General features: G+C 48.8%; 1 protein-coding gene across 2 annotated transcripts; it reads left to right on the top strand.

Annotated features, from left to right (window-relative positions):
* The first annotated feature begins 57 nt into the window (after nt 1-57).
* erf (Ets2 repressor factor) lies at nt 58-23,189 on the top strand. Of its 2 annotated transcripts, none has more exons than XM_077009586.1 (5): nt 58-642; nt 15,027-15,261; nt 18,410-18,537; nt 18,627-19,570; nt 19,673-23,189. In XM_077009586.1, exons 1-5 carry the CDS (start codon nt 621-623, stop codon nt 20,216-20,218), a joined length of 1,875 nt encoding a protein of 624 aa, XP_076865701.1. In that variant the 5' UTR covers nt 58-620; the 3' UTR covers nt 20,219-23,189. The 2 variants fall into 2 exon arrangements, with proteins under 2 accessions (XP_076865701.1, XP_076865702.1); XM_077009587.1 differs by having other exon boundaries at nt 18,410-18,525.
* Nucleotides 23,190-25,978: the final 2,789 nt, after the last annotated feature.

Raw genomic sequence — 25,978 nt, forward strand, 5'->3', positions numbered from 1 at the left:
CTCCGCCCCCCCCCCCCCCCCCCCCCCCCCCCGCTCCGCGTGGGCGGCCCCGTGTGGTCGCGAGAACGAAACACGACACTCCGAAACGGAGGAAGGGGGGGCCGACGGGGGGAAAGAGTGCATAGAGAGAGTGGAAAAAGAGAAAAATTCTGTGAAAAGAGAAGGAGAAAACTGCCTCAGACAGTGATTTTTCCCCCCCTTTTCGGACATGGTATGTTTTGACTATGAGAATGACGCGGACGTGTTGAATATGCGGCGCTGTAACGCGATTAAAGTCATCAGTAATTTACCGAGTACACTCCGGGCACCCGGATCCCGTCGGTCGGCGCGACGCGCTCAAACTTCTCCGTCCGCGCAGCTCGACAATAGCGCGGCTCTCCCGAACTAAGGCGGCGCTCGTCGGCTGTAATCGACCTCAAAACAAACTCGGGAACAGCAGGGGGGCCGAGAGCGGAGCGGAAAAGTAGCGAGAGGGGCTGAAAAGTTAGCGAGGAGTTTTGCGGCGAGCGCGTTATCAGGCCGGGAGGAGGACCGAGAGAGAGAGAGCGAGCAGACGGTCGGTCTCACCACTCCGGTGACCCACTCACAGCAGGCAGGCTAACCGAGTAGCTGCTACCGACATGAAGACCCCGGGGGATTCGGGTAAGTTAATAACACAGCGAATACGCCGCCGGCCGTCTATTTAACCACAGGTTAATCGGTCCCGGTCCGGTGTAGCTAACTCTCTACTCGTGTTGTATGTTGTATTTGTATCTGCAGGCTGTTTTAACGTTACACTCGACGTACTAAAAGTAATGGTGCAACATACCGGGTTTCATTAGCATACCAGGTATTAGGCTAACTTTATACCCCCTAGCTAACTAGACGACCACGGGTGACTTATAACAGCACCACTAGGAGTGGAGCTTTATTGTTCTCGTTTTAAAGTTATCCGGACAACGTCCTCGTTGTCTTCTTTTGTTCCAAAAGTTGTCCAAACTTTAATTTAGATAAAAAAAACCAAACACAGCGAGCTTAGCCGAGATAGGTGAGCTAACTATGATAGCCAGCTAGCCGTGTGATCGGAGTGTGTGAGGTTACACTGTGGTAACTGCTGCTGTGTTTGTTGTCATCCACCGCACCTGGTCTGGGCGCTACGTGAATGTAACATAGTTGGTGCTTTGGTGAGATGTCGACGTGTGGAGGATGGAGGATGCAAATCTCGCATCCAAACGGAAGCGAAAAAAGTTGTCGGCTGGTACACGCGAGTTTGGGCCAACTTTGGGTGGTTGAGTCGTGGCTAGCTGACTAACCCGTGCTGGCGGCTCGGCCGCCACCGTCCTACACTCGCTGGTTTTCATCCTGCTCGGCTTCAGTAACCAGCCTTGGCTTTAGGACGCCAAGAACTTTGATGAACCAAGACAAACGCGACGGGACGGACCCGCAGTGTTATAACAGGCGGCCGTGACTCACGGCTCGCCCACCATTTGCTGGTTTTCCTGCCAGCCATTTGGCTTGAGAAAGTTGTGCTGAGCGCTCGCCGCCTGCACCTCAAGCCCGCACTGCGCGTCTTTGTTCGGCCTGCTGGCTGCGTGGCGCATGGTAGCCACATACCAACGTCCACTTTTAGATGTTGGCAAAACGAGCCTTATTCGTTTTATAGCTGCTAATGTAGGCTATATTTTTATCCCCGTTGGAAAAAAATCGATAGTTTGAACTGTTTAGCTAACGTTAGCACTGCTACCCAAATAAAATGTGATCTCGTTAGTAGCCAAGTTAGCTGGTGAAGGCTCAAAGTTCTCCGCCCTAGCAGTACTTGATGCCCTTTAATGCACCTTGGCGAAATTATCGCTTTAATTTAATTGTAATGACGATTTAAGTTATTAAACAACGAATTTACTACCGAAGAAACAGTTTACAACAACGGAGGCTTCAATTATCTCCGTCAATCTTGGCTTTCCGGAAGTTCTGATACTTTTGCTTTTAATCGCATACATGCACAATAAATTTAATCCCGTATTAAAATACGGCGCCCAATGAGATATATACGGCCATGTTGCTATTTAGCGCTCGGGTCTAACGTTACACGGACGAGTAAGTGCACAATTTGTGTGTAATGGTATGTGCCTGCTGGAGCTGTGAGGAGGGAAGTCTTCAGATACTGGCGTGTTTCACCGAGTTTGGTGGTCTGCGCCACTTTTAAGAGGAATGAGACATCGCGTCTCCTAGTCTTGTGTTGTATCTTAAAAATCATTTAGCCCACGGTGAAGTCATTTTCTCGTGAATTTAACCATTAGCTGATTTCTTCCATTCCCCTCCCCCTCGAGTTCTCCAAAGTCCTGACACCCTTTTATTTAACCCTTTTTGTGGTATGGTAGGAGTGTACCATTTTTATGTGTGTAGGACAGCGCTGCGTGTAGGTGGTCAGAGGTGGGATTGTGAGCAAAAGGTGGGATGCTTGTGCGCTGAAGTTCATCTTCAAATGCAACACAAATCATGCTAAACTACAGTGAGGCTCCATCCAACATTTTTATGGTGCTTCTAAGTTAAGCAGAAATTCAAGTGTGTAGGTTCTCCCTTTAGAGTTCTGTTATGACTGTCTAGGAAAGTGCTCACCTACACTACCTTAAATGCAATTTGACAAATTACAAAGCTTACTTAAAATAAATTGGTCCGTTTTGCTCAACAGCTGATTTTTAGACCAAGTCTAAAGGTTCTCATGAGTATGGGACAGGCAGGCTCAGGGGGAATATAAGGTGTTCAGCTGTGTAGAAGCAGTATCAGATGGTGTGCTCTAGGCACTGTGCTCCCCACCCAAGCCTCCTGTGTGCAGGAACTCTGAAACCGCTCTTCCTGCAAATTCTTGCTTGGGTACCCAAGAGGTTAATTACACTAAAACAGCTATTTTACTCTCTGCTACTGTTCTGAGGTTCTTAGACTTATTGCTGGTGTTGTCACCTCAGAACACCACGTATTGTTTTATGTATTAACTAGTGCTAAACCCCTGGTTTACCCTGTTGACATAACAAAGTGAAAATACAACTATATTCATTTTACTGATAATGTAAGTATTTTATTTGAAAATGTAACCACTTTAGGAAGAACCAGAGACACAAAAATCCCAGAGTTGGTTGCTTATTACTCCACTGGGTCCTTGTCTCTTTAGCTAAACGTAATATCCGTCCATCTGCCTCACAGACCAATAAGGTCCCAGTTTGATGTTTTTTTTTCTTCTTTTTTCCACTTGCATTACTCATTATATCAACATTTCTCCACATGTGAGGCGGCACATCTGGAAACGGGCACGTCGTTGTCTCTTCCAGAGTGAAAGGGCCCATATGGGCAATTAGCCAGCATTTAGAGAAGGCAGCCGTGGGTGCTATTAGTTTCAAAGGAAGGTGGTGGCGAGGGGGGTGGGGGGCTGGGTGGAGGTGGCAGTGCCTGGGGAGCTTTGTAGGTGTGATTCACCCCCTCCTCTGACACCAAAGGGCCTCAGACATCTCAAGACCCAAATGTGCAGTCAGAGGCTACTTTCACATTGTCCCATAGAAACAACCTAATGCCACTCCGGCAGAGACAGCCAGAGGCACGTGACGGCCTCAGCCGTGTGAGCGGTATATACAACCGCCTCTGTTCTCTCTATTGCTGGGGGGGGGGGGTAACTCTCACTCGAGTGCTGTTTCCAGACAGTATTCCATAAGTTTTAGGCACTTTTACTTATAAGTGTGTCATTACAGCAGTGCCACCCAGGCAGCAGAGTTTTGATTGGCTGGTGCATAGCACAACTCGCGTTGGATTGGTTGTACTTCCTGTCTGACCTGTGGTGATGCACAGGAAGCAGGTTTTTCCTGGAAACAGCAGAGAGATGAGAGATCAGCGACAAACACAACACACGGTGAGGCTCAGGTAACGTGAGCTAACCAAAACCACATGCCAGGATGCAATGCTGACATGGTGTGAGCCTGAAGAGAGCAAGACATAAACACACACGCTGAAGAGCAGCTTATCACTCGGAGGTGTAACGAGAACGCCAGCCAACCGGAACCAAAGCGTGGGGGTTACAGGGCAATTTAGAATTGAAGACTGCTATCTCCCAACACCTTTTGGCACGTTTCCCTCTGAAACCTGAGTCGTTCTGTTTTTTTTCCTCCCTCCCACCTCAGAGCTCGTTTTACCTGACTGTGTTGGTCTGAACCACTTTAGTTAGTAATGAGAATTTCAAAAGTCTCAGCTGCTCGAGAAGATATTAATCCAAGTCCTACTTAATGCCTGGCTTTGAATATGCCAGACACAAAGTTGTGCCGGGCTCCGTTTGTGGGTTCCTGGCGTCTCCTGTGGCCGAGGAGCAGGTCTCTGGCTGAAGGACACGCCCCCTCCCTCCAGCCGCGGTTGTGGGGCGAGCGAGGCCGCGGCCGTGTTGTGTCTGCTGCCACGGTTTGGTGGGAACTCTGAGGTCTCGCCACGTCTGTCGGCTCTCGGCCCGTGCGTCTGTGGCTTCACCTCTCCCTTCAGGGCGGGTAGGTGCGTGTGTGGTCACGTCCGCACAAGTGTGAGTGTGCGGGCGTGCACGCGCGCCAAGAGGCTTGTGTACTTGGTGACGTTTTCAGAGCGTCCCCTCGGAGCCCGTGCCCAAACTGAGGCCGAGACGCCAGCGCGGTGCTGTCTGAAGTCTCGGCAGCACACCAGACCTTCTGGTGGCAGCATTGCTGAGGAGACAGCGCAGCGGCAAACAACTCCTTTAAACAAAAACGCTCCTCCATCTTAAAAACAAGCTTCTGAGAAACCCGGGCCAGCTCAAACAATCTGCTTTGCATATTACTAACTGGCTCATACCAGCCATCATTAGATATTTGCAACATTGGTGTTATTCTGTGAAATTTTGCTCCAAGAGGCTCCTTGGAGAGTGATTTCTCTTCCTCTCTCGCGCTCAGATTTGCTTAAAATAAGAAAGCAGGGATGAGCAAGGCCATTGTTCTGAGTAATTGGTGCTGGAATCTAAGGATCAAAAACTTGTGACATAAAAAAAACCTGGTTCTCACAAATTAATTAAAACATTTTCACCTTGGCTCGCTGTTCCACCCACAATTTGCTGGTAATGAACACAAGTCATGGTTCATAAAGGGTTGAATGCAACGCACACACAGTTTATTGGGGGGGGGGGGGGCAGACCCCCCACATTCCACTTTAATGGCTGGTGTCTGCATTGCATTACACACACGCCCACCTACCCGCCCTTCTGCAGACAGGGACACACACTTTCCTAATTCTCACACTCGCGCTCAATCTCCCTCTCTTGGGCTGCCATCTTTGTGGTGACGCCACTTTGACTCGTTCCCTTTTATTGTTACTCAGCCAATTTAGTTTTGCAGGCAGATCTAGCATTAGTGCAGCGGGGTTTCCGTGCAGCGTGTGGCTAGCGGGTAGCAGGAGTCTGGCCGTGAGGCGCTGCGTCTCGAGGGGGGCCCTCCGAGCCACCCAGGTACTCCAGCTCCTCCCACTCTGACTCATGGCTGCGTTTGTGCACAGGCAAGCGCCTTCTCACAACCCGTCGGTGGATTTCCGACCCCGTGTCAGCTACCCTGCTGGGCGGTGGAACTTTCAGCCACTCTTGCGGAACAGTGGAAACGAAGCTATTAAAATGCACGACTGTTCAAGAAATGCAGCCTTTCAGTGGACTCGAGAGCCCCAGGTGATTTCCAGTTCAACAGACCGGGTGTCTGGAGGTGGGCGCGTGGTGTCGGGGCCCAGCGTTGTTGACGGGGGGGGGGGGGGGGGGGGGGCGTTGGAGTCTGCACGCTGGCGGGGAGCTCGTAAGCGATGGCTCGTGGCGACAGCGCGGGGCGGGGGCGTGCCTGTGGCAACGGGGGCGGTGGCAAGCAACCATAGAGACTTAATCCCCCCACCCAGCACGTGTGCCGTCGGGCGCGGCGTCTGCGGGCGCACACCCGCACACGTGCGCCTGGAGGAAAATGAAAGTAACGACGGCGTCTTGAGCCCCAACCACAACACAGAACTTGAAAGAGAGGCAATCTCTCATTCTCACCCCTCCGCCTCCCACCTTCCTCCCTCCGCGTTTTCCACTGCGCCTGGCTCCATCTCCGCTCTCCTTCCTCGTCTTCCTTCTCAGCTTGACTCCTTTTGGATTCAGTTTGCCAAGTTTGCAGAATGTGACTGTAGCAGCTCTTTTGAGATTCTTATATATGCGATTGTTGAGAACTAATACGACAGGAACACCGAGAGCGGAATCGGAGCACCGAGGAGGTCGAATGAATTTTGTGCATTTGAGTTGGGTAGAAGTTGGAGTCATTTGGCTTTGGAGTGGAGTCAGAACATCAGTGCCATTGATCCACTCAGACGCGGAGGCTCCCCTCACCCGCCTCGTCTCTGCACACGCCGCCCACCCCAGCCCGTCTGCAGCCAGCCCTCCAGCTAGGGCCCACGCACACTCCAGCTGATTGCTGCCGGCACAGATGACCGTCTCACGGCCCCCTTCAGGGTGTTATGGGGTCTGTTGTTTGCTTCAGCAGGGTGTCTGCATTTGAAAGGTCTAAATGCTTAGGATAAGGGCCCGAAGGCTCGCAAACTGTTTAATAAACCACATGTCTTTCTTAACAGTATTCACTTTGAAATATTTCATTGTGGTTGTGTAGGTTTTATTCTTTGTTTGTTAATTGGTCCAAAAAAAAAATGTTTCTCTTGACTTTTGTTGTGGTGACTATTTCCCTTACTGGTATCCAGCAGCTCTTTACATTTCCTCTGCAACACGGCCTGGTCAAGCAGAAATCGAATGTTTCTGAGGCCTCTGGAATTGCATGTTATTTCAATCCATAGACCGACAAGGACATAAATCAGTTTGAAACCAGGGAGGAAAAGCTCGTCAGGCTGCCACATTAAGTACAGATCAAAAAAAAAAAATGAACGCAATTAGACGGGCAGAGCGGGTAGATTATATGTGGACCTTGTTTATTCCCCACAAACCCGTTTGGGCCCGTTTGAGGCCCCGCGCAGCGCGCTCCGCTCTCGTCTGACACGGGCAGGGCAGCGGCGGGTAAAATTACACACTCGCCACGAGCTCGGCGCCAAGGGAGAGAAGGCGAAGCGCCACCAGAGCCCAGTTCGACCTTGGTGACCTCTTGCCCTCCAGCAGAGAGCTGGCTTCACTCGTGTTCAGGGCGATGCTGGTGGCTCACACACGACTGACCCAGGCCTCCGAAGGTGTCTGCTTGGTTCTCTGAAGTTTCTTCCCCACATGAAGAGGCAGGCTCTGTTCTGATTGCTTAATGACCAGTTAAGATTTTTACTTCGCAGCTCGTCAGTTTTTAGGATGCCGAGGTTTCCGACTCTTGGACATGTGCTTTCAATCCGGTTTGGGTCGGTGTGCTGTAGAGACCCTGGGGCTGTGCTGTATAGGATGGACAGAGAGGGGTGGGGGCACCAGGTCATTAGTTCATGTGAGGTTGTTGGCCGTAGAAGATAAGGCAAGATGAAAGAACAGCCCTGATAAGATAGCAGCATAAAGGTTTATCAGAGAGATGAGCAGCTCAGTCACCCCTGAAGCCTCAGCTGATTTAACTACACTGTGTAAGGCTACTGACTTGTGACTGAAGACTTGACTGAATATAGCGTCATGCTATGAAATCTGAGAGCCAAATCAGACTGAATCTGAATCATTTAAGCGGATTATTGCTTAATTGCTTTAAAGTTGTATGTATACCTGAACATCCCATATCAGAACATTTTCAAACTCTGGCCTAGTGTACACTTAAACCAGAGCCATACAACTGTGACCAGCACATAGAGGGACTGATATGTTTACCCTTTGTTGGTGATTGTGTCAGTGGTGCGTAATTCAGTTTGGGCTCTTGGTGATCTTGGATTGTGGACATAGGAGCACAGAAGGCCCAGTTTTTAAAAGAGGGATGAATGTGTTAGACCCAGTACAGAGGGAGAAGACTGCATGCTCAGTGGCGTCTCCTGCTGGTGAGCTGCGAGCGCTTTGGCCTTTTGCACCGGGCCGGGTCCCTTGGCAGGCTGCAGCCTCAGTGCCCCTCATGCACGCCACTCCTCACATAGCAGGAAAATTGGCCCAGAAACGCGCCCTGCCTGACCATCTATGGCTGATTTAATCATAGCCCTGCGAGGAACTCCCCTGTGACGCGTCTGGTTTCTGTCTGGGCTGAGTTGGCTGTCGCACTATGGCGTCCCGGACATCTGGAGCACCGTCTCTACCGCCGCTTTGCCGGTAACTGGAGTTTTGGGCACGGTGGTGTTGACACGAAGATTGCAGACGTGAAAATAACAGCTCTTAGATGTTTAGCTTATGGTGCGACAGCTGTAAAAGTGTTAGACCCAGCTAATGCCTACCGATTAGTCTCCTTGTCTTCAGCCCACACACCCACTCTGCTCTCTTCTTGGGTGGGTAACGGTTCAGAGTGGCCCACTGCGTGCCCACCTCGATGTGGGCACTTCCCATCGGGCCTGGGGTCCCTGAAGTTGGGCTGGCGTGTTTGTGAGCACCTTTCCTAGGCTGTGACAACACGTGCATTAGAGCAGGTGCAGGTAGTGTTGTGAGTTGGAGCAAGTATCCTGTTGTGTGGCCAAGCTCAGGGGGCTATGCCCGTCGGGTTCGCACATTCCAGTTTAGACCGTCTCACCTCAGCACGCTCCAGCTAGTGCTCAGAGCTCCACAGACTAGCGGACTTTCACTAGTCAACCGGGTTTAATGTTTTATTCAGTCAGCTAGAAATGTGTGTGTTTACAGCTGTACAAAATGCTCATTTGCTGTTAAAGCTATGTACTCTAGCCCAAACACATTGTTGAGGTACCCGAGGGTGTCCCATATCTGTGAAAACTGTGTTTCACTCAGACAAAATAAATTAGTCATGAATTCTCTGTGCGTCCTTGGCTCGTAGCCTGCTCTCCTTACCCACATCAGCTGGCTCTTTGTCTGGGGCGGGCCACCCTGGCCCTGGGGGGCTGAGGCACACAGCGAATCTGCATCCAGGTGGCACCACCATGGGCTCCTGAGCACAGCAAGAGCAGTCATGAGGGCTTGGGTGGGTGTGTGTGGGGGGAGGTGTCTGTGTGTGTGTGTGTGTGCCTCAAGCTACAGGCTGTAGGTCCTCTAACCCTGGACCTGTTCTGTTGGGGTTGGCAAAGGTAGAAGTGACACACACAGACTGTTATACTTGAGTGCCCTGTAGACACACACAGACTGTGCTATGTTGGAGTGCCCTGTGAACGAACGCACACACACACACACACACACACACCATGCACCTGCAGGTGACTGACTTTCTTTGATCTCGCACTTATCCGGTCTTGCTTCACTTGCTCTTCTTCTCTCTCTCTTCCCATCCCCCCCTCTCTCCATTCTGCACCACCCTCTCCTCCCTCTCTCCTTCCTTCTATCTGAGTGAGTTTTCTCACCACCTCCTCTGCTCTCTTCTCACACTCCATATTTTGATGGTCTTGTTTTTGTTTGTCTCAGTTGCTCTCTGTTTCTGGCGCTGTCATTGTTTATCTGTGGGACTGTCACTGAAATGTTTCAGGAATTCACTGCGTTTACATGTGCCGCGGTGCTGTGGGTACTAGTACAGAACCAGGTTAATGGCCACCGTTTCTTGTGATCATTTCTTAGAGGTTTATTTTTACATTCCTCTCTAATGCAAACACGAACAAGTCAGTGGCAGCTTTAACAGAAGTGTTTTCACACACAGCGTTCCGCCAATTTTGCAACCCCTCCGGTACGCGTTGGGATTGGAGAAATCTCCTTCTCTCTGTCGGAGCCCTGATGTCCAAAGTAGACGTGGGCCGGGCAGTTTTTAGCTGAAGCGCGTGCTACAGGTGGTCCTCTCACGGTCCCCGTCCTGCCCGGCCCACTCACAGGACTCCTCACACACAGTTCCCATTGCACAATTACACGAGCATATAAAAATGCTTCGATAGAAAATCCGAAACAGCTGTTTACATGCCTGCAGAGCAGTGGCGTAGCGCCTGGGTGAATTATTCAGGTTTTGCGTACTGCAAAGAAATGGAAGAGATGGAGATAATGGTGTTCATATGGCTTCAGTAGTCGGTGTGTTTAATGGGGAAGGATGAGAGGGGGTGTGTGTGTGTGTGTGCAGCTTGTTTGCGGGTGCATGCAGTGTGTAACAAGCAGGTTTTGATCATGCCGCACAGAATCGCTGCACGGAGATCACAGCGTTGGAACATGGAGCACCGCATGCCATCTGAAAGCTGCTACTCTTCTCAGAGAGTGATCAGTGTAATCAATCAGTTAGCACACCAAACGTGGGCATGCGCTCACGCACACGCAGCCTGCACATAACGTCGTCTTCTCTTTTCACTCTCCAACACTCTGCAAAGAACTTTTGCAGCAAATAGTAGATGTAGAGGGGGAGCAGCAGCTCTTGGCTCCATGTATTTCTCATCACACACGCACACAGCGCTCACCTCTTTCTCCGCCGCCACCACCATCATTAGCAGATGGAGGCCGACCTTTTCCTCTGGCTAAATATAGACCCCACAAAGAATGGGAGGAAGGGAGGGAGGTGGAGAATGGATGGAGTGAGAGCAAGCGAATGAGTGCGGGGGCCTTCAGCATACTGGAGCCATTAGGCACACGCGCCCGGCGAGCACAATGACCCCCCCCGCCCCCCCCCCCCCCCCCCCCTCCTCGCTGACGTCACAGCGTCTCAATAAAAAAGGCTTTATAGCGGAGCGCTAATCGCAAACGGAGAAAGAGCATGGATCCTGTTTTAATGCACTTTAGGGACAGGTGTTCAGAATGTGTCCTGCCCCTTTAGGCAGCCTAGGCTGAATCACACAGGGCAGTCGGTTTTGGCCAACAGTCTCACTTTTCGTCTGTATAAATGTGTAGGGTGTAGGGTTCAGTTATTGTTTAGGCATGTGTGTGTTGGGTTACTGGTCAGGTTTGTGCTGGTTATATCATTTAAGGATTGTGTCAGGGTGTTTGTGAGTGTTTACCAGGCAAGGTAGGGGTGTGTGTGTGTGTGTGTGTGTGTGTGTGTGTGTGTGTGTGTGTGTGTGTGTGTGTGTGTCAGGTGGTCTCTCAACTCTGTACCCAGTGGTGACGGTAACCTTCAGAGAAGCAGCAGTCTCAGAAGGGCTGGCAGACATCAGGGGCCTCCCTGTTAGAACTGTTATTGCACTTTGAGCATGTTTGTGTTCACTCGGGAGCCTTGTGCTCTTAGCCACGCGTGATGCACTGGCCTGATTTTTGTGCAATTGCTTCAGAATGGTCTGCTAAGGTAACTGTTGAGCACACAGCACTCAATGGCTTCATGACCCCGCAGGCCAAGGGCAATTCAACTAGCTGCCACCATTTTGCCAAGTGGCCATAAGGGTCGACTTATAGAGCTCATATTCTCCTCGCGCTTTAGAAATGTGAGCTGTGGACTACGCCTACAGAATTTTTAGGGAAAGTAGAAATTCATAAAGCCTTGGCATATCCTGCATGTTAAAGTGCACGTGCGGCTGTTTGCAGGATCTGATCAGGACGTCCAGGTAATCGTGGGCTGCAGGTCCCAGTTCAAGCAACCTTTTTATTTTTTTTCTTCCTCGATTAATTGAATTTTGTTTTGCCTTTTTTTCCTTTTAGCTACACACGTATTTATAGAGCTGAAGTGTCTTGTTGCTAGGAGATGGCGTGGGAGCAAGGGAGCAAAATCGAGGGAGAGAGAGAGGGATGAGAGTGGAGGGAGAAAGTGGAGGGAGAGGGCGCACGTCTTATGAGAGCTGAATGACAAACACTCACGCACCCGTCGTGACACAGAGCTGACGCACACGCGCGGTGGGAAGCAGCCCGCCACTGTGTGTGTGTGCGTGTTCAAGGCCTTGTCCCACACACATGCGACTAGTCATGTATGAGCCCCATCTGTGTGGTGTGACTTCTGTCTCGGCTATGGAGAGCGAGCAAGATGTACCGTATGTGTGAAATCTGATTTAACTCTGCCTTTGGTGGCAATTATGTCCAATCTTTGCATCAGAAGGAAAATGAAGTGTGTCGTGATCTGAAGGTGGAGTGATGAACTCCAGACTGACCCCACGGGCTGGAGGTGGAGCACTGAACTCCACCACTTCCTTCTCCTCCGCTGGCCCAGTCTCCATGACGGACTCATCCGACCCGTGCCCCGCCATCAGCCCAGCGCGGCTCTCCCAGCCCTGGCCGGCCCTCAACAGCCCGAGCGTGGCCGATTACGGCGAGCCGGGCTGCGCTGTCTGGCAGTCGCACCGGCCCCTGAGCTCCAGACAGCCAGCCACACAGCACTCTCCAACACACCCTGTGTGCCAGGACTCCTCTTTTCACTCCCCTTTCTTAAAAGTGTGGGAATTATTCTACTTTATTTTTGGACGCTCCTGCTAGGCACTCCTGCTATGAGAGATAGCATCTAAGTTTAAGGCCCGGTCATTGTGTTACCATGTGGGGATTTTGGTTCTTTTTAATGAGTTCTTTGTGTCATTTATAATTTAAAGCCATCAGAACATGTTGACAGTTCAGTCCAGACTCATGGTATCTTAGATGTTTCCTAGCAGGCCAAACCGAAGTGAAGGTAAAGGAATGGTCAACCTCATGCCGTATGTATCCGCTCTAATCTGTCTTGCCTCAAGGTGCATAATGAGTCCCAGCATCTTCACGCCTCACCCTTTTGTTACACACCACTAATTACTAGGGGTGACCTGCAATAGTCGCTGATTCGACTATAGTCGACTATGAACGTCATAGTCGAATGTACCATTCTAACTGCATGGGGGTGCCCAAGGATGCAGTTAAGCATTAGTTGTTACATAAAATGTCTTTGTTATATATAGCCTTTTGTCAAATAAAATCATCCTAATTTCTGTTAATAAATATTTTTAAATGATGTTTGCGCATTAACAATAGGCATCTTCCTTACTACACATTAATAAATCACACCCTGCAAATGAGCGGAGCTGAACACGCTACAGAATACGCAGCATCTGCCAGGATTATAATGGCTACTAAAAAACTTCAAAAATATTTTGATAAAGATGAATCAAACAAAGTAAAGTGCAAGTTATGTCATCAACGTCTTTCATTTCGCACGACAACAACCAACATGGTATACCATTTAAAACGCGTAAGCCATTTGTTGTTTCGGTCGTGTCGTCTCGTTGCGATGCGTCTCGGCAAGTAGGCCTATAAACATTTTTTGTTGTTGTTGTTTGCTTTTAAACCCAGTTATTTGAGCCTTTCCTTATATATTTTTTGCTGTTGTGTAGCAATTTTAAAATATTTTCAGGCAGGCATATTTTATTTAATATATTTTTGACATTTTGCACAGTGCCTGTCTGACAGTTTGATATGCGCAATGCGCACTGACGGTTAATGTTCTCTAACGTTTCATAAAAAAAAATCAATAAGTAAATAAATAAAAGCTGAATAGAGCCAACATACCGTGTTTATTCATTTATCTTGAGTGTTTTAGGTTTTTACTTTGAAGAGGAAAAAAGTCCTGAATGAGAACGGGATCCCGTTTAAGGTGCTCTAAAAATATAAATAAACAAACCCGATTCGACTATTAGTCGACTAAAGGGAAAAGCTGACGATTCGACTATGAAAATCCTTAGTTGAATACACCTCTACTTATTACACACAGTGCACAAATGCATTGACTATCGAGTCGACTCATTCCCAACTGGGATGATTTGGCTGGCGATATGCTAAACTGAAACGGCAAGGGAATTAATAACATGCATGCTTCCAAGGACCCAATATATCCAGCACCCAGCTACACTGGCAGTGTAGGTGTTTGGAGGGGGAGGGTCCTGCCCAGATCACTAAATGGACAGGAAATAGTCAACTAAAGCCAACGGAGCAGCTGCAGTTTGAGACGCTTTTCCAACACCCTCGCAGCCATGAAGCCCAGTGAGCTTCAGCCCATCTGACCTGCGTTGCATTCATTGGCATGTAGGCTGTGCGTACTGCACGTATTAAGCAGTCGGAGGTTTTGGAGTCATCCTCTGGGATCACTCTAGATTTTCCCATGCTGTGGCGGTGGTGTGGGACAGGTGCAGGTCTGTCTGAGGCAGACAGTGATTACCTTGCTTATCAGCACATGGATAGTCCTCATGCCCAAACCGCGGAGCATGAGATGAACTTGTGTTTTCGAAGAACAGAGTCTCAGTTTAGAACACACACACACTTCTGTTCAAGCACGTCTTTTCTGCTTTTTGTGGGCATGTGGACCTGATCTTTGTTTTGACTGCCATCTCAAGGATGACAGGGCTCCTTCAGAGGAGAAGCTCAAAACACTGACTCCAGTGCTTGTAGCATTAGAATGCTTCAGATTTACGCATTCTTCCCAGAATACATCACAGGCGACTGGGATGACTTGGGCATTGTTTCGTTAATTTGACCGATTCGGCTCCTGTTTGTCGTGCTTATGACTGAGCGTGGACATGTAAGTCCCAGTCAGTGCCAGTGCACAGACTAATAATAGACAAGCACAGAACGGCACCACCAAGACATGAGCAGCTACATAGTATTTAAGGTTTGGTAATTACACCTGGACATGGACCAATAAAAGACAAAAATGTCTCAATTTCCTTGGAGTCCCTTTCAGTCAGACCAGCGGTGCACCAGATTAGAATGAAAGTGTTTCTTGCCTGCAACACGGACATCTATTTCGAGCGACTTTTCCATGTATATCTCCTGCTAGCTGGGTCACTCGGACAGAATGGACCAGGCCACCATCACTGATGGGTGGGGATGTTCACATCAGTTTAGATCAGAAGTTCAGAACCGATTCAGCTTAATCGTGGGTCTATTAAATTCACTTTGTCTCAGACTGGCAGAAGTCTCCTGAGTAATGGTTTGGAAGATATTACAGGTTATATATATTTCTGTACTCTGCTGGGTTAACGTCACGAACAGATTGAGGTTTGTACAATTGCTGCAGTTTTAGCTGATCGTTTGAGTGGTGTACTGATGCGTCTGGTGTGTTTGTGGGTGTGTCTGGTGTGGTTGTCTGTGTCTGGTGTGGCCGGTTCTCCTCCCACAGGGTTCGCCTTCCCCGAGTGGGCCTACAAGCCGGAGTCGAGTCCCGGCTCGCGGCAGATCCAGCTGTGGCACTTCATCCTGGAGCTGCTGCGTAAGGACGAGTACCACGACGTCATCGCCTGGCAGGGCGACTACGGCGAGTTCGTCATCAAGGACCCGGACGAGGTGGCGCGCCTGTGGGGCGCCCGCAAGTGCAAGCCGCAGATGAACTACGACAAATTAAGCCGTGCCCTCCGGTAAGCCCCGCCCACCGGTCCCCCTACACGCGCCATTGGCCGGGACCTTCTCTAAGGCGGGCCTGGTACACAGACAGTGGGCAGGTCTCTTTGGAGTTCAGCGGCCTTGTTATGTTTGCCCAGGGAGCTTTTGAGCTGAGGTGAGGTACAGGGAAAATCCAGATAAAATCAGCAATCGTGATAGAGTTGGCTCAATAGGGGAAAAAACCCAGTGCACTCTTTTCAGTTGAGGGAGGGAGAGATGGAGGGGTCTCTACATCATAACAAACTATAAAAAATATTCCATTAGTGGGTCAATTTAGTGGGCCAGAGAAACCCTTAGAGATGCTTTTACATGGTTTATAAAATGCTGCATTGTCCATATGTGAATTGCCGGCCAATGATGGTGTTGCACCATGTGCTTTTCTCTCCTTAGTCTAAATGGCCTTGTTCTTTCTTTCATCGTTCTTCTTTTGTACCTCTATTAATTTTCTCCCCCCCATCATGTAACCTGCCTTTAATAGCATGTTTTCTTCAGCAGATATACTTCTGGTTCTATCTATTTTCTATATCATTTCTTTCGAGATGGATCTGTGTCCCTTGCCTTACCTCTACTTGCCTCATTCCTCCATTCTGTCCCCCTCCATATCTCTCTCTCTGTCTCTCTCTCTGTCTCTCTCTCTGTCTCTCTCTCTGTCTCTGTCTGTGTGCGTGTGTGTGTGTGTTCTCCCTCTATGCTGCAGTCCTTCTGTCTGTCCATGTTATTCGGGTCTGTGCAATGATCTCCATGGCGACAGCAAATGCCCACTCAAACCTACTGAACCTGTCCTCACCATCCCATAATAAGGGCGTGGTGAGGAGGGCAGGAGTGAAGCAGAGAGGGGGTGATGGAAAGAGAGAGTGATGGAGAGTGGGCAGTTCTTTTATGTGACAGTAGTAGGCAGAGGCACATCTGCTGAAGTTTCACAGTGACCTGAGGAACGGAGGGACTTGTGTGTGTGTGTGTGTGTAAGGAAAGGAGGAATGCAGCTTTCTTAATGCATTGCACTCGTCCCCACCCGTACGCACCCTAGAGTCCCATTTAAAGGACATCATCCTCCCTCTTTGACTTTATCCTCATTATCTCACATAAAAGCTGTTCATAACCAGGACCTTGAAGCACACCTCAGTTAATTCCTCCATCCTAGCTGAGGAGCCTCAGGCCCTGTAAGCTCGGTCACGTCCTTCATGTCAAACATTTTGCACTATCGCCAAATTCTTTGCTGCTGCGTCTCCTGTTAACTATAACCTGTCTGATAAACGCCCAGATGCACTTTCTGTCTGTCTAACAAATGTGTCTGTCTGATTTAGGAGCAAAACGTATAGTTCTATGCCTTTTCCTGCACTGTAAATGCTGAAGGGGTGTACTCGAAAGCCTCCATATACAGAGCCAAATGAAACCTTAGCCCCCCCCCCCCCCCCCCCCCAAAACTTAATGCAATTAATCAGAAATTGGCAAGCCCCGCCTTTCCACCAAGCTCCGCCTTCCCAGTCAAGAGCTTTTAAAGTTAAGCTCCCCTTTACATGATAGTTTTTCAGGCCTTCAGGACCTTCAGGGAAGGGAAGGAGTGGTGTTCTGGATCACCACAACCGGGCTGAACATTAGAGTGGTGTTCTGGTCCAGCCCGGGTGTGGTGTTCTGGTCCAGCCCGGGTGTGGTGATCATTAGAGTGGTGTTCTGGTTCAGCCCGGGTGTGGTGATCATTAGAGTGGTTTTCTGGTCCAGCCCGGGTGTGGTGATCATTAGAGTGGTGTTCTGGTCCAGCCCGGGTGTGGTGATCATTAGAGTGGTGTTCTGGTCCAGCCCGGGTGTGGTGATCATTAGAGTGGTGTTCTGGTCCAGCCCGGGTGTGGTGATCATTAGAGTGGTGTTCTGGTCCAGCCCAGGTGTGGTGATCATTAGAGTGGTGTTCTGGTCCAGCCCGGGTGTGGTGATCATTAGAGTGGTGTGCAGCACATGTGAACAGACACAAGTTCTTCCCCTTCTCCCAGTATTTTTTTGAAGTGAGTTCAAATGCGCTTCAAAGAGAGTGTGCACATGCCTCAGCGTGTCTGACCCCGCGTGTGCCGCCACACACACACACACACACACACACACGCACACACGCGCGAGTGCCCTTTCCTCTCTTCTGCTGCTGAGTCTGTGAGCAGGCTGCGCATGCCAAAAAAACTTCCGTTGCCTTTACCACTGAAAACACGTCCGCATGTGTCTTAACTACACACACACACACACACACACACAGATCCACACGTGCGGATCATATTCAAACCAATGACACATGGGACCGAGTGCTTTGTTCACAGTGCCGGCACCGAGCAATCGTGAACCCTAACAAACTTCCACTCGGCTGCATTCATTCAAGTCAGTGCCATCTAGAGCCATGGCATTTATATATGTGTAATTAGAGAGGTTACAATTAAGACCATTTTGAGCACTAGTTTCATCTGCCATATCACTAAAGCATGCAGTGTTGATGAGAGATGAATACGGGCCCTTTAACACCGTTGGGAAGCCATTCAACAACGATGTTCTGCCATTCTGGGCAAAGAGAACCAAATGTTAACACATCTAAACAACACAGAAGGACTTCGGATGGTCAGTTGTAGTTATCCATGTTGGTTTGATTTGGCGACCCGTACCTCGTGGAAACACACTATATCGGTAGATCCAGAAGAGATGATGATGAACAGGGCTTCCCATCAGCCGTTTAGTCTGGGCGAGCTGCTTCTCTGCCACTCCGAGCTCACTTTAATATAATGCCTGTTTTGGCGGGAAACGGAGTGAGCTCGTCTCCCTGTCCGCTTTCAGAGCGAATGGCAGCAAACTAGCATGACCTCATAAGGCGAAGGAACTTGTCGTGCGTGTTAACGGGGAGGTCAGTGTGGGGCTGTCCAGGGGTCGGCCTCGACTTCGCTGGTCATGACTTCAATTCCTCTGCTGCTTCCTCCCTCACTCAATTTCTGCAACTGGCTCCACTGTTAAAAGCACTTGCTAGTCAGCACCTGGACTGATTCTCCACGTTTGCTGGGCGGAGCCAGCTTCCTTCTCAGAAACCTGACGATCGGCCATACTGTGCTCATTTTGATTGTCCTTCACAGATGTGTAACCATGCCAACATTTTTCCTACAGGTACTATTACAACAAGAGGATCCTACACAAGACCAAAGGGAAGAGATTCACCTACAAGTTCAACTTCAACAAGCTGGTTTTGGTCAACTACCCCTTCATAGACATGGGATCAGCAGGTAAACCCATCGGTCAGTATGTTTCTATGGAATCTTTCCAAAAATACATATTTTTAAAATCTCAGCAGACTCAGTGCCTCTGCCTCTCTCTTCCGCTTTAGGTTCTGGAGTTCCCCAGAGCGCTCCCCCGGTCCCCTCGGGAATCGGAACCCATTTCCGGTTCCCCCCGTCCACGCCGTCGGACGTGCTTTCCCCCAGCGAGGACCTGCGCAGCCCGGGTGTCTTCAGCGCCGTGGCCCGCCGCATGGCTCGCGGCTCTGTGTCCGACTGCAGCGATGGCACCTCCACCAACTCGGAGCTGGAGGAGGCGGGCGTGGCGGCGGGTGACGAACGCCCCGCCGAGCGTGCCTTCCGGAGCCTCCTCCACCCCCGCCTCTCGCACGATTCCCTCTTCCGCGTCTATGGCGGGCCTCCCAACCCAGGGCTCACGCGTGCCGGTCCCCACGCACCCCAGCACAGGGTGCACCCTGAGCCCCTCTCCCCCTTCCCCGTCTCCCCTCTGCCAGGTCCCGGAGGCCTGCTGCCCCCCCCTCTCTCCCCGGCACTGTCCATGACCCCCACTTCACATCTGCCCTACACCCCCTCCCCCTCCCTGTCCCCCATGCTGGGCTCCCACTTCTCCTTCAATCCGGAGGACATGAAGCGCTACCTGCAGGCCCACACCCAGAGCGTCTACAACTACCACCTGAGCCCACGTGCCTTCCTGCACTACCCCAACATAGTGATCCCACAGCCCCAGCGCCTGGACAAGGGGCTTGGCGGGCCGGCAGGGCCGGGGCCACATCTCCCCGCCCACCCCCTGCACCACCACCAGCCTGAGGAGTCCCACCTCTCGCCCTTCAAGTTCAAGCTGCAACCTCCTCCACTAGGCCGCAAACAAAGAGAAGGGCCTCCCACCTCCGGTGCAGGCCACGCCCCTTCAGGCACCACCGCCGGACTGGGCTCCTCCATCTCATTTGGCAGTGAGCATGGCTCCGCCTCTGGTCAGGGTTCTAACTCATCTGGCCTGGTGAACAGCAGTTCAGGAGGTCCGCCAAAGATCAAGGTTTGTGTTCAGTGCTTTAATCGTATTCATCAGCGGTGAGTGTACGTTTTCAGTCGAGCAGACTGTTCATCGACCTTTTGTGGCGTGTTTTGTGCTCAACAGGTTGAACCCATCTCTGACATCGAGTCAGAGGAAGAGGTAGAGGTCACGGACATCAGCGAGGAAGACGACGGATGCGATGTCTTTGCACCGCCCCACTCCAACGGAGCCCCTGCACCTGTGACTCGTCATGACGGCGCTGCCGTGGATGACGAAGACCTGGAGGAGGACGTGTTCAAGGCCCCGGCCGCTCCCGGCCTCTCTCCGGCCCTGGTGGCCCTCAAAGCAGAGCCACGGGAGACCAGTCCCGGCGCGGCCCCTCCCAGCAGCCCCGGAGGCACCCGCTGCATCCCCCTCAAGCTTCGCTTCAAGCGCCGCTGGAGCGAGGACCAGCGCATGGAGGCCGAAGCCGACGAGGCGGAGGATAAGAAGAGCCGGGCCGAGAGGGAGGAGCCCATCCAGGAGGCGGAGCCTAAAGGGCTGGAGGAGAACGGAGAGGGGAAGAGTGCTCTGACCTTGGTGGTGCCTCTAGCTCCGGGCCAGAGAAGGGTAAGCTCGGAGCTGCAGCGAGCCACGGCGCAGCTGTCTCTGGAGAACAGTGGCTGCTGAGGAGACGAGTGCGGAGCAGACCTGCGGAGCTGTGCTCGGATACAGACTCGACTGCGTTCACAACCGCTGGCTGAAAACAAATAAAGCAGTCACTCGTACCAATTTTCCTAAAACGTCTGAGGTACCATCCGTGCAGTTAAACACAGGTTTGGAGAAACACTGCTTCATTCACCTCTGCGTGCCGAGACACGACACTAAGAATGGCTAAATACTGACACCGTCCTACTCACCATTTTGAATTCAGTACAACCCCCCAGATCCTGAACTTTTGCTCCTGTTCCACTATAAAAACCTCCCATCAAATTGACTGATACAGCCCACTTCTATGACAATGTTCATTAATGTGCATCATAAAATGGACATCTTTTATTCGTCTGCAACCCCCGGACTCCCCTGTTGCTTTCCAAAACACACTTTAAAGATAACAGAAGTGCCTGAGCAAGAGGTCAGCGTCTGCACAGAGAGCAGCGAGCACGGGAGAGGGGTGGTCGCTCTCCAGAACAGCCCGAGACTCCTCGTCTTCTGCCGCCCCCATTGGCCCCCACACGTTGTGGTGCGCGACCTTCTCAGCAGTCGTGCCCGAGGATGGTCGGTTCCTCACACATCAGCATGCAGCCCCACCTACTCGCCCCAGGGTCATGGCGGGAAACCCGGCCATCTACACAGGAACCTGGACCTCCGTGTGTAGCCACTGCCTTTGACCCTGTAAACACAGTCGTGCAAACCCGCCGAACACTGCCTTTCCATTGGCTCCGGGGTCCAGCGTGGGGTCCGGCACAGTGCCGGTCCTGTTCATCTGCCTCTGTTCAAGGGACCACTCGACCTCTTCAAATCTCCAGATGTAAATACACCCACAAAGAGATTTGTAGTCTGTTTTGCCCAGCTATTTAAGATGGACTTGGACCCCCTGCAGTGACATATGGACTGTGTGGGGTGCTTCTCCTCCCAACTAGTTAGTATTTTTGAGCAGTTTTAATGCTGAAAGAAACATTAGTGCCCCGTGAAAGAGGTCGCTCATGATGCCGGGGGTGATCGTGTAATGAGCGGAAAGGTTTTAAAATATGCTTTTGAAGCTCTTTGAAACCAGTCTAAGGAATATTCTAGAAAAAGAAAACTGCGAATTTGTGAGTACAAATCTCAGGCATACTTCACTAAGACCTAACCTCGACTATAGATTTGCATAGAATATAGTATCTGTATGTCAAAAAGCCTCTTAAAGAACAAAGTGAAACTGTGCCTTTTTGTATAAGTCTGAGACTTGGTACCCTATGCTTTTAAATATGCTCCCATAATCAGACACGCAGACACACAAGCCTTAGAAACATGACCTCAAACACTGCTATTATGCCTTTGTTTTATATTTTTTTAGCATAGAAGAAAATATCATTAATTAGATCAAAATTAAAGCCCATATGTTCTCTATATATTGCATACAGTAATCATATATATTTGATACAGATGATCTATATTCAAAACTCTGGTTTTGATAAGAAGTGTATTTTTAAAAATAAGAATATATGGAGAATATATATTAGGTGACCTCAAAACTTTAGTTACAGGGATCCTACAGAACTTTGCTCAGTAGGAGTAAGGTGTTATTGGAGTAAAAAGCAAAATGACAGTAACTGATGAATCATTCACAACTGAATCCTGTATTTTATGGTCTCTTGTATATTTCTGCAAATGTCTACGCCCGTGTCCCAGGGCTCAAATCTCCACGCGGGAGTTTGTGCTCCCTGCTTCACATTTGAACCACATTGGAACAGCCTAGAGCTGCTGTAAGCGCACGCGTTGACACTAACGCCGCCCATCGCATCTCTACTCACACGTGCGGCTCCTCTGAAAGCAACTTTGCGTTGAGGAGCTGAACCAGGCCATGGAGCAGACCGTGACCCAGTTGGAGAAGGGCCTGCTTCATGACATTGGGCTTAGTTCTCCAATTCACATAGCAGTAGCCGGTAACGTGGCTCTACTGACATAATGAGTTGGTGGATTGAAACACCTTGTAATCAGAGCAGTGGGCAAGTAGGTTTGTTGCAACACTGGTACAGTGTGGTATGAATCAGCCCTGCAAGCCCCAAAGGACCCTGCATATCTCGCACTCAACAGTCCACACCAAAAAGTGTTCGTTATGCTAAATACATACTGTGAGTAATGAGCAGGCAGTACGAGCTTTCATCCCCAGCCTAAGCACCGCCCACAGCATAAGCCCTGCCCCTGGTCTAAGCCCCGCCTCTTTGGGTTCCGTTCTTCAGTGCAGCAGCCTTACACCAGCTCAGTGTCTGTACACAATCTGACAACTGCCTTACTCACTCATACTTGTTTAAAAAAAGAAAAAAAAAAAAAGCAAAAACTATTTTTGTCCTCTACAATATAAACATTGCTGTTTTTATTATACTTATTGTTAATGTTATTACCATTTATAATTTTTAACAGTGATATTACTGACTTTGACTTTTTTTTTTTTGTTTGTTTTTGGGACCCCTTCCTGAAGTTTAGCTTCATGAGATCAAACCTTTTAACAAAGCATATTCCGCAACGTTTGTTCTGCAAACTACGTAACAGCAAATGCAGTTCTTTGGCTTTGTATCTATGCTGGTTTTACTTGTAATTATTGAGGAAAAACAAAATGAATAACGACAAACAGGGAAGGGGGAACTCTGCTATGGCCTGATTTTTCTCTTATTGTTATTTTTTTGTCTTGTGTACATATATTTTTTTCCATTTTGGGGGACTGTAAGAAAGTGTTTCTTTATTGTGTATAAGGTCTCTCTCCCTTTGTTTTTTATCCAGTTATCCCTCTGTCTGTCTCTGTCGCTCTCACACAATCTCTCTCTTAGCGGTTATATAACACTTTAAAGAAGAGATGAGACTTGACATCATGAGGAAATATGTACACTTTAGTTTTGCTTTTTTCCCCTCTTGTAATTAAAACTGTAATCAGGGTTCATTAAAAACAGGTAAACATGGATCATACTGTCTCAATTGTCATTTCATCACCTTGTTATAAATAAAATAGGCCTACTTGTGCAGTTATTGCCATATCAAGTATAGTGTCCTCCACTGTTATTGCACTTCATAAATATGTGCAAAAAATGCTTTGAAGTATACTATTTATCAGCATTATCTTTAATTAAAGTCTAACCTTTCAGTAAGGTAAACATAAAAAAATCTAGCACTTTACATGTAGTCACATTAATATTTTCCTTTATGCCAGATTCAGGAATTAATAAGTGGTCATCCATGACTACTCTTCTACTCGTCTGCGTGTGTGTAAATATTAGGTGAAGCACAAGCCAAATACCCTTAGTCATCTGTTAGCACAGGGAAGATCAGAGAGTACACAAATGAAATAACACAAAAGGTTGTTGGCCTTCAGAAATGTGGCGATGGCTACAAAAATAGCCCCACACCTGCAAGTACCCGTATTCACTACTGGCTCAATAATTACAAAGTGTCAAACATGCGGAGCTGTGCTGAACTTGTCCCGGTCTCTGTGCTATACAAGGAAAACGCACACCACCGCTGTGACTGACCTGCATTAAGGTGGAGGATATGAAGCTACAAGAGGGTCTGGGCTTTAGCAAATGTCACCCCCTCTTCCATAAGTGCACCTACAGGCTACAAGTGCAGTGGCGGAGCCGCAGGAGGGGCAGTTGCCACCCCTAGTGCCACCCCACTGGAAATGGTCATTTAAAGAGAAAATATGTTTTTTTTTTCGTTCATCATTTGTATATAGACCCCTCTGATAAAGCCTTGGTCACCCTTTGGCCACCCCTTGAAAAAAAAGTCTAGCTCCCCCACTGTGTAAGTGTATATGTTGATATTGACCACGTTAAAGACCGTGAAGTTATATCGTGCAAGATATACTGGTCTTCATATGTACCGCTGTCATAAGGTACATAAAATGTACCTTATATATCTATACAATGCACAATATATATATATATATATATATATATATATATATATATATATATATATATATATATATGTGTGTATATACATTTAAAACATATGGTCATTTGTGTGTGTGTGTGTGTGTATAATTACACTCTCGTGCTGATGAATCATAATGCTGCCAGTCAGATGCTCACTTAATGTTTGCTGTTGAAGAAAAAAAAAAAAAGAAGAGACACTGTTAAATTATGAAAGCATAACCGATAACAGAAGCAGTCTTGTATATAAATAACATGGGATTCTTTACAAATCCTTTCTCCTTCTGGACACATTATTACGGCTTTAGGCTGCTAGTTCCAAATGACTGGAATGATGTTTCCTGATGCTCTTGGATCTGATGACAAGCCAGAAGTTTCTTCTGCAACACTCAGTCAACCTGACGATGACTTCCTCCAGAACATTTCAGAGGTACTATACCAAAAAAAAAACCCAAAAGACCATGGAGAACGGCTTCATTAACAGCCCCAGTGTTGCCTTTCAGCACCCATGTAGGGTGTCACTTCTTCCACAATACGTATAGTTGTATACATTCCCATCAGCTATGGTCAGCAGGACTGGTTTTATTTCCAGGCTGGTGAAGCAGGAGTGCTTCAGTGGGGCGCTGCCTCCAACCCAAATTGGTCTTTGTCCCCTTGTTCTCTCTACAGACTTTTGTCAGGTCATTCGTATGACTTCTGGAGTGCAGCAGCTGGGACAACCAGCTCAAAACAAAACAACCAGCTCAAGGACTGGGTTCGTGTCGCTGTTTCATCAACGTGAGATATATGAATGAGCTAGAGTCTCAGCCTTGCAGTGAGAACAGGCCAAACGACATACATTGTTCAGTAGGTTTAGCATAACTAAACAGGATGTCATTTCCTATCAAGAAACTTCAGAGAGATTTGTGAGCTATGCATCTCTAGTGACTTTAGCGCCAGTTGGTCAGATGACATGGCTCGATGTACCCAGTCAAAAATAATGTGATATATTAAGAAACTGTTTTGAGAATTTGTGAAGCATTGTGCTATAGTTATGAAAACAGCGCCCCCTGCTGGATCCTCACAGCAACTCCTCATTGTAAAGTAGCTTCTCCTTCAGAAGTACATTATGTTGATCTGTTACTTTTTCCACTCAAACAAATAATCAATCCTGTTTCTCACAATCAATACGGGTTCTTTTCTATTTCTCTGACAAAGCAAGAACATGATTCTAGGAATATTGATTATTCTCAGGGTTAACACCTCATCCATGTGTGATCCTCAGTGTGCTAGCTGTGTCTGCATGAGTACATACAAATTCATCTGGACGTCCAAGACTTTCAGGATATATATTGAATACATTTTGAGACACTGTTAAAGTTAGCCTTGAGGAAAACATTGTTATTACAGTCCAATGCTGTCTAGCCACCCATAATACCACCTTAGTAAAATGCTTACTGTATACTGCTATCCACCAGCAAACAAGTTTGCTTACCGTATGTTCTGTGTTTTGTCACTGTCAAGCTTTTCACATTCTTTAGGCCCTTATCATTGAGATCTAGCACTGTTCTGACCCTCTTTAACCCCACTCCATCAATCATACACTCTACGACCAATCATGTTCACCTGGAGGCGGGCTTTTAAATCTTGACTGCTGAGGGGAGGCAAGGGAGCTAATTAGTGTGGTTATATGTTGTCTAAAGACACCGCTTGATTACAAGCAAGCCACTCTTATGGTTAATTGAGCAGCGATGTACAATGGCATAGTCACAAAGCACAGGATGAACTGCAATGTCCTTGTCCAGAGTGAGAGTGCTTCTTTCCTGTCCCCGAAGTCTCTGGT

This window comes from Brachyhypopomus gauderio, chromosome 6 (genome assembly GCF_052324685.1).
Source record: "Brachyhypopomus gauderio isolate BG-103 chromosome 6, BGAUD_0.2, whole genome shotgun sequence".
Lineage (NCBI taxonomy): Eukaryota > Metazoa > Chordata > Actinopteri > Gymnotiformes > Hypopomidae > Brachyhypopomus > Brachyhypopomus gauderio.

Bases quoted from the DNA above. Each gene is read 5' to 3' on its own strand.
- erf (XM_077009586.1), top strand. From the start codon at position 621: ATGAAGACCCCGGGGGATTCGG. The intron at 15,262-18,409 runs GTAAGCCCCGCC...TTTTTCCTACAG, and splicing joins AAATTAAGCCGTGCCCTCCG to GTACTATTACAACAAGAGGA. The intron at 19,571-19,672 runs GTTTGTGTTCAG...TGTGCTCAACAG, and splicing joins GAGGTCCGCCAAAGATCAAG to GTTGAACCCATCTCTGACAT.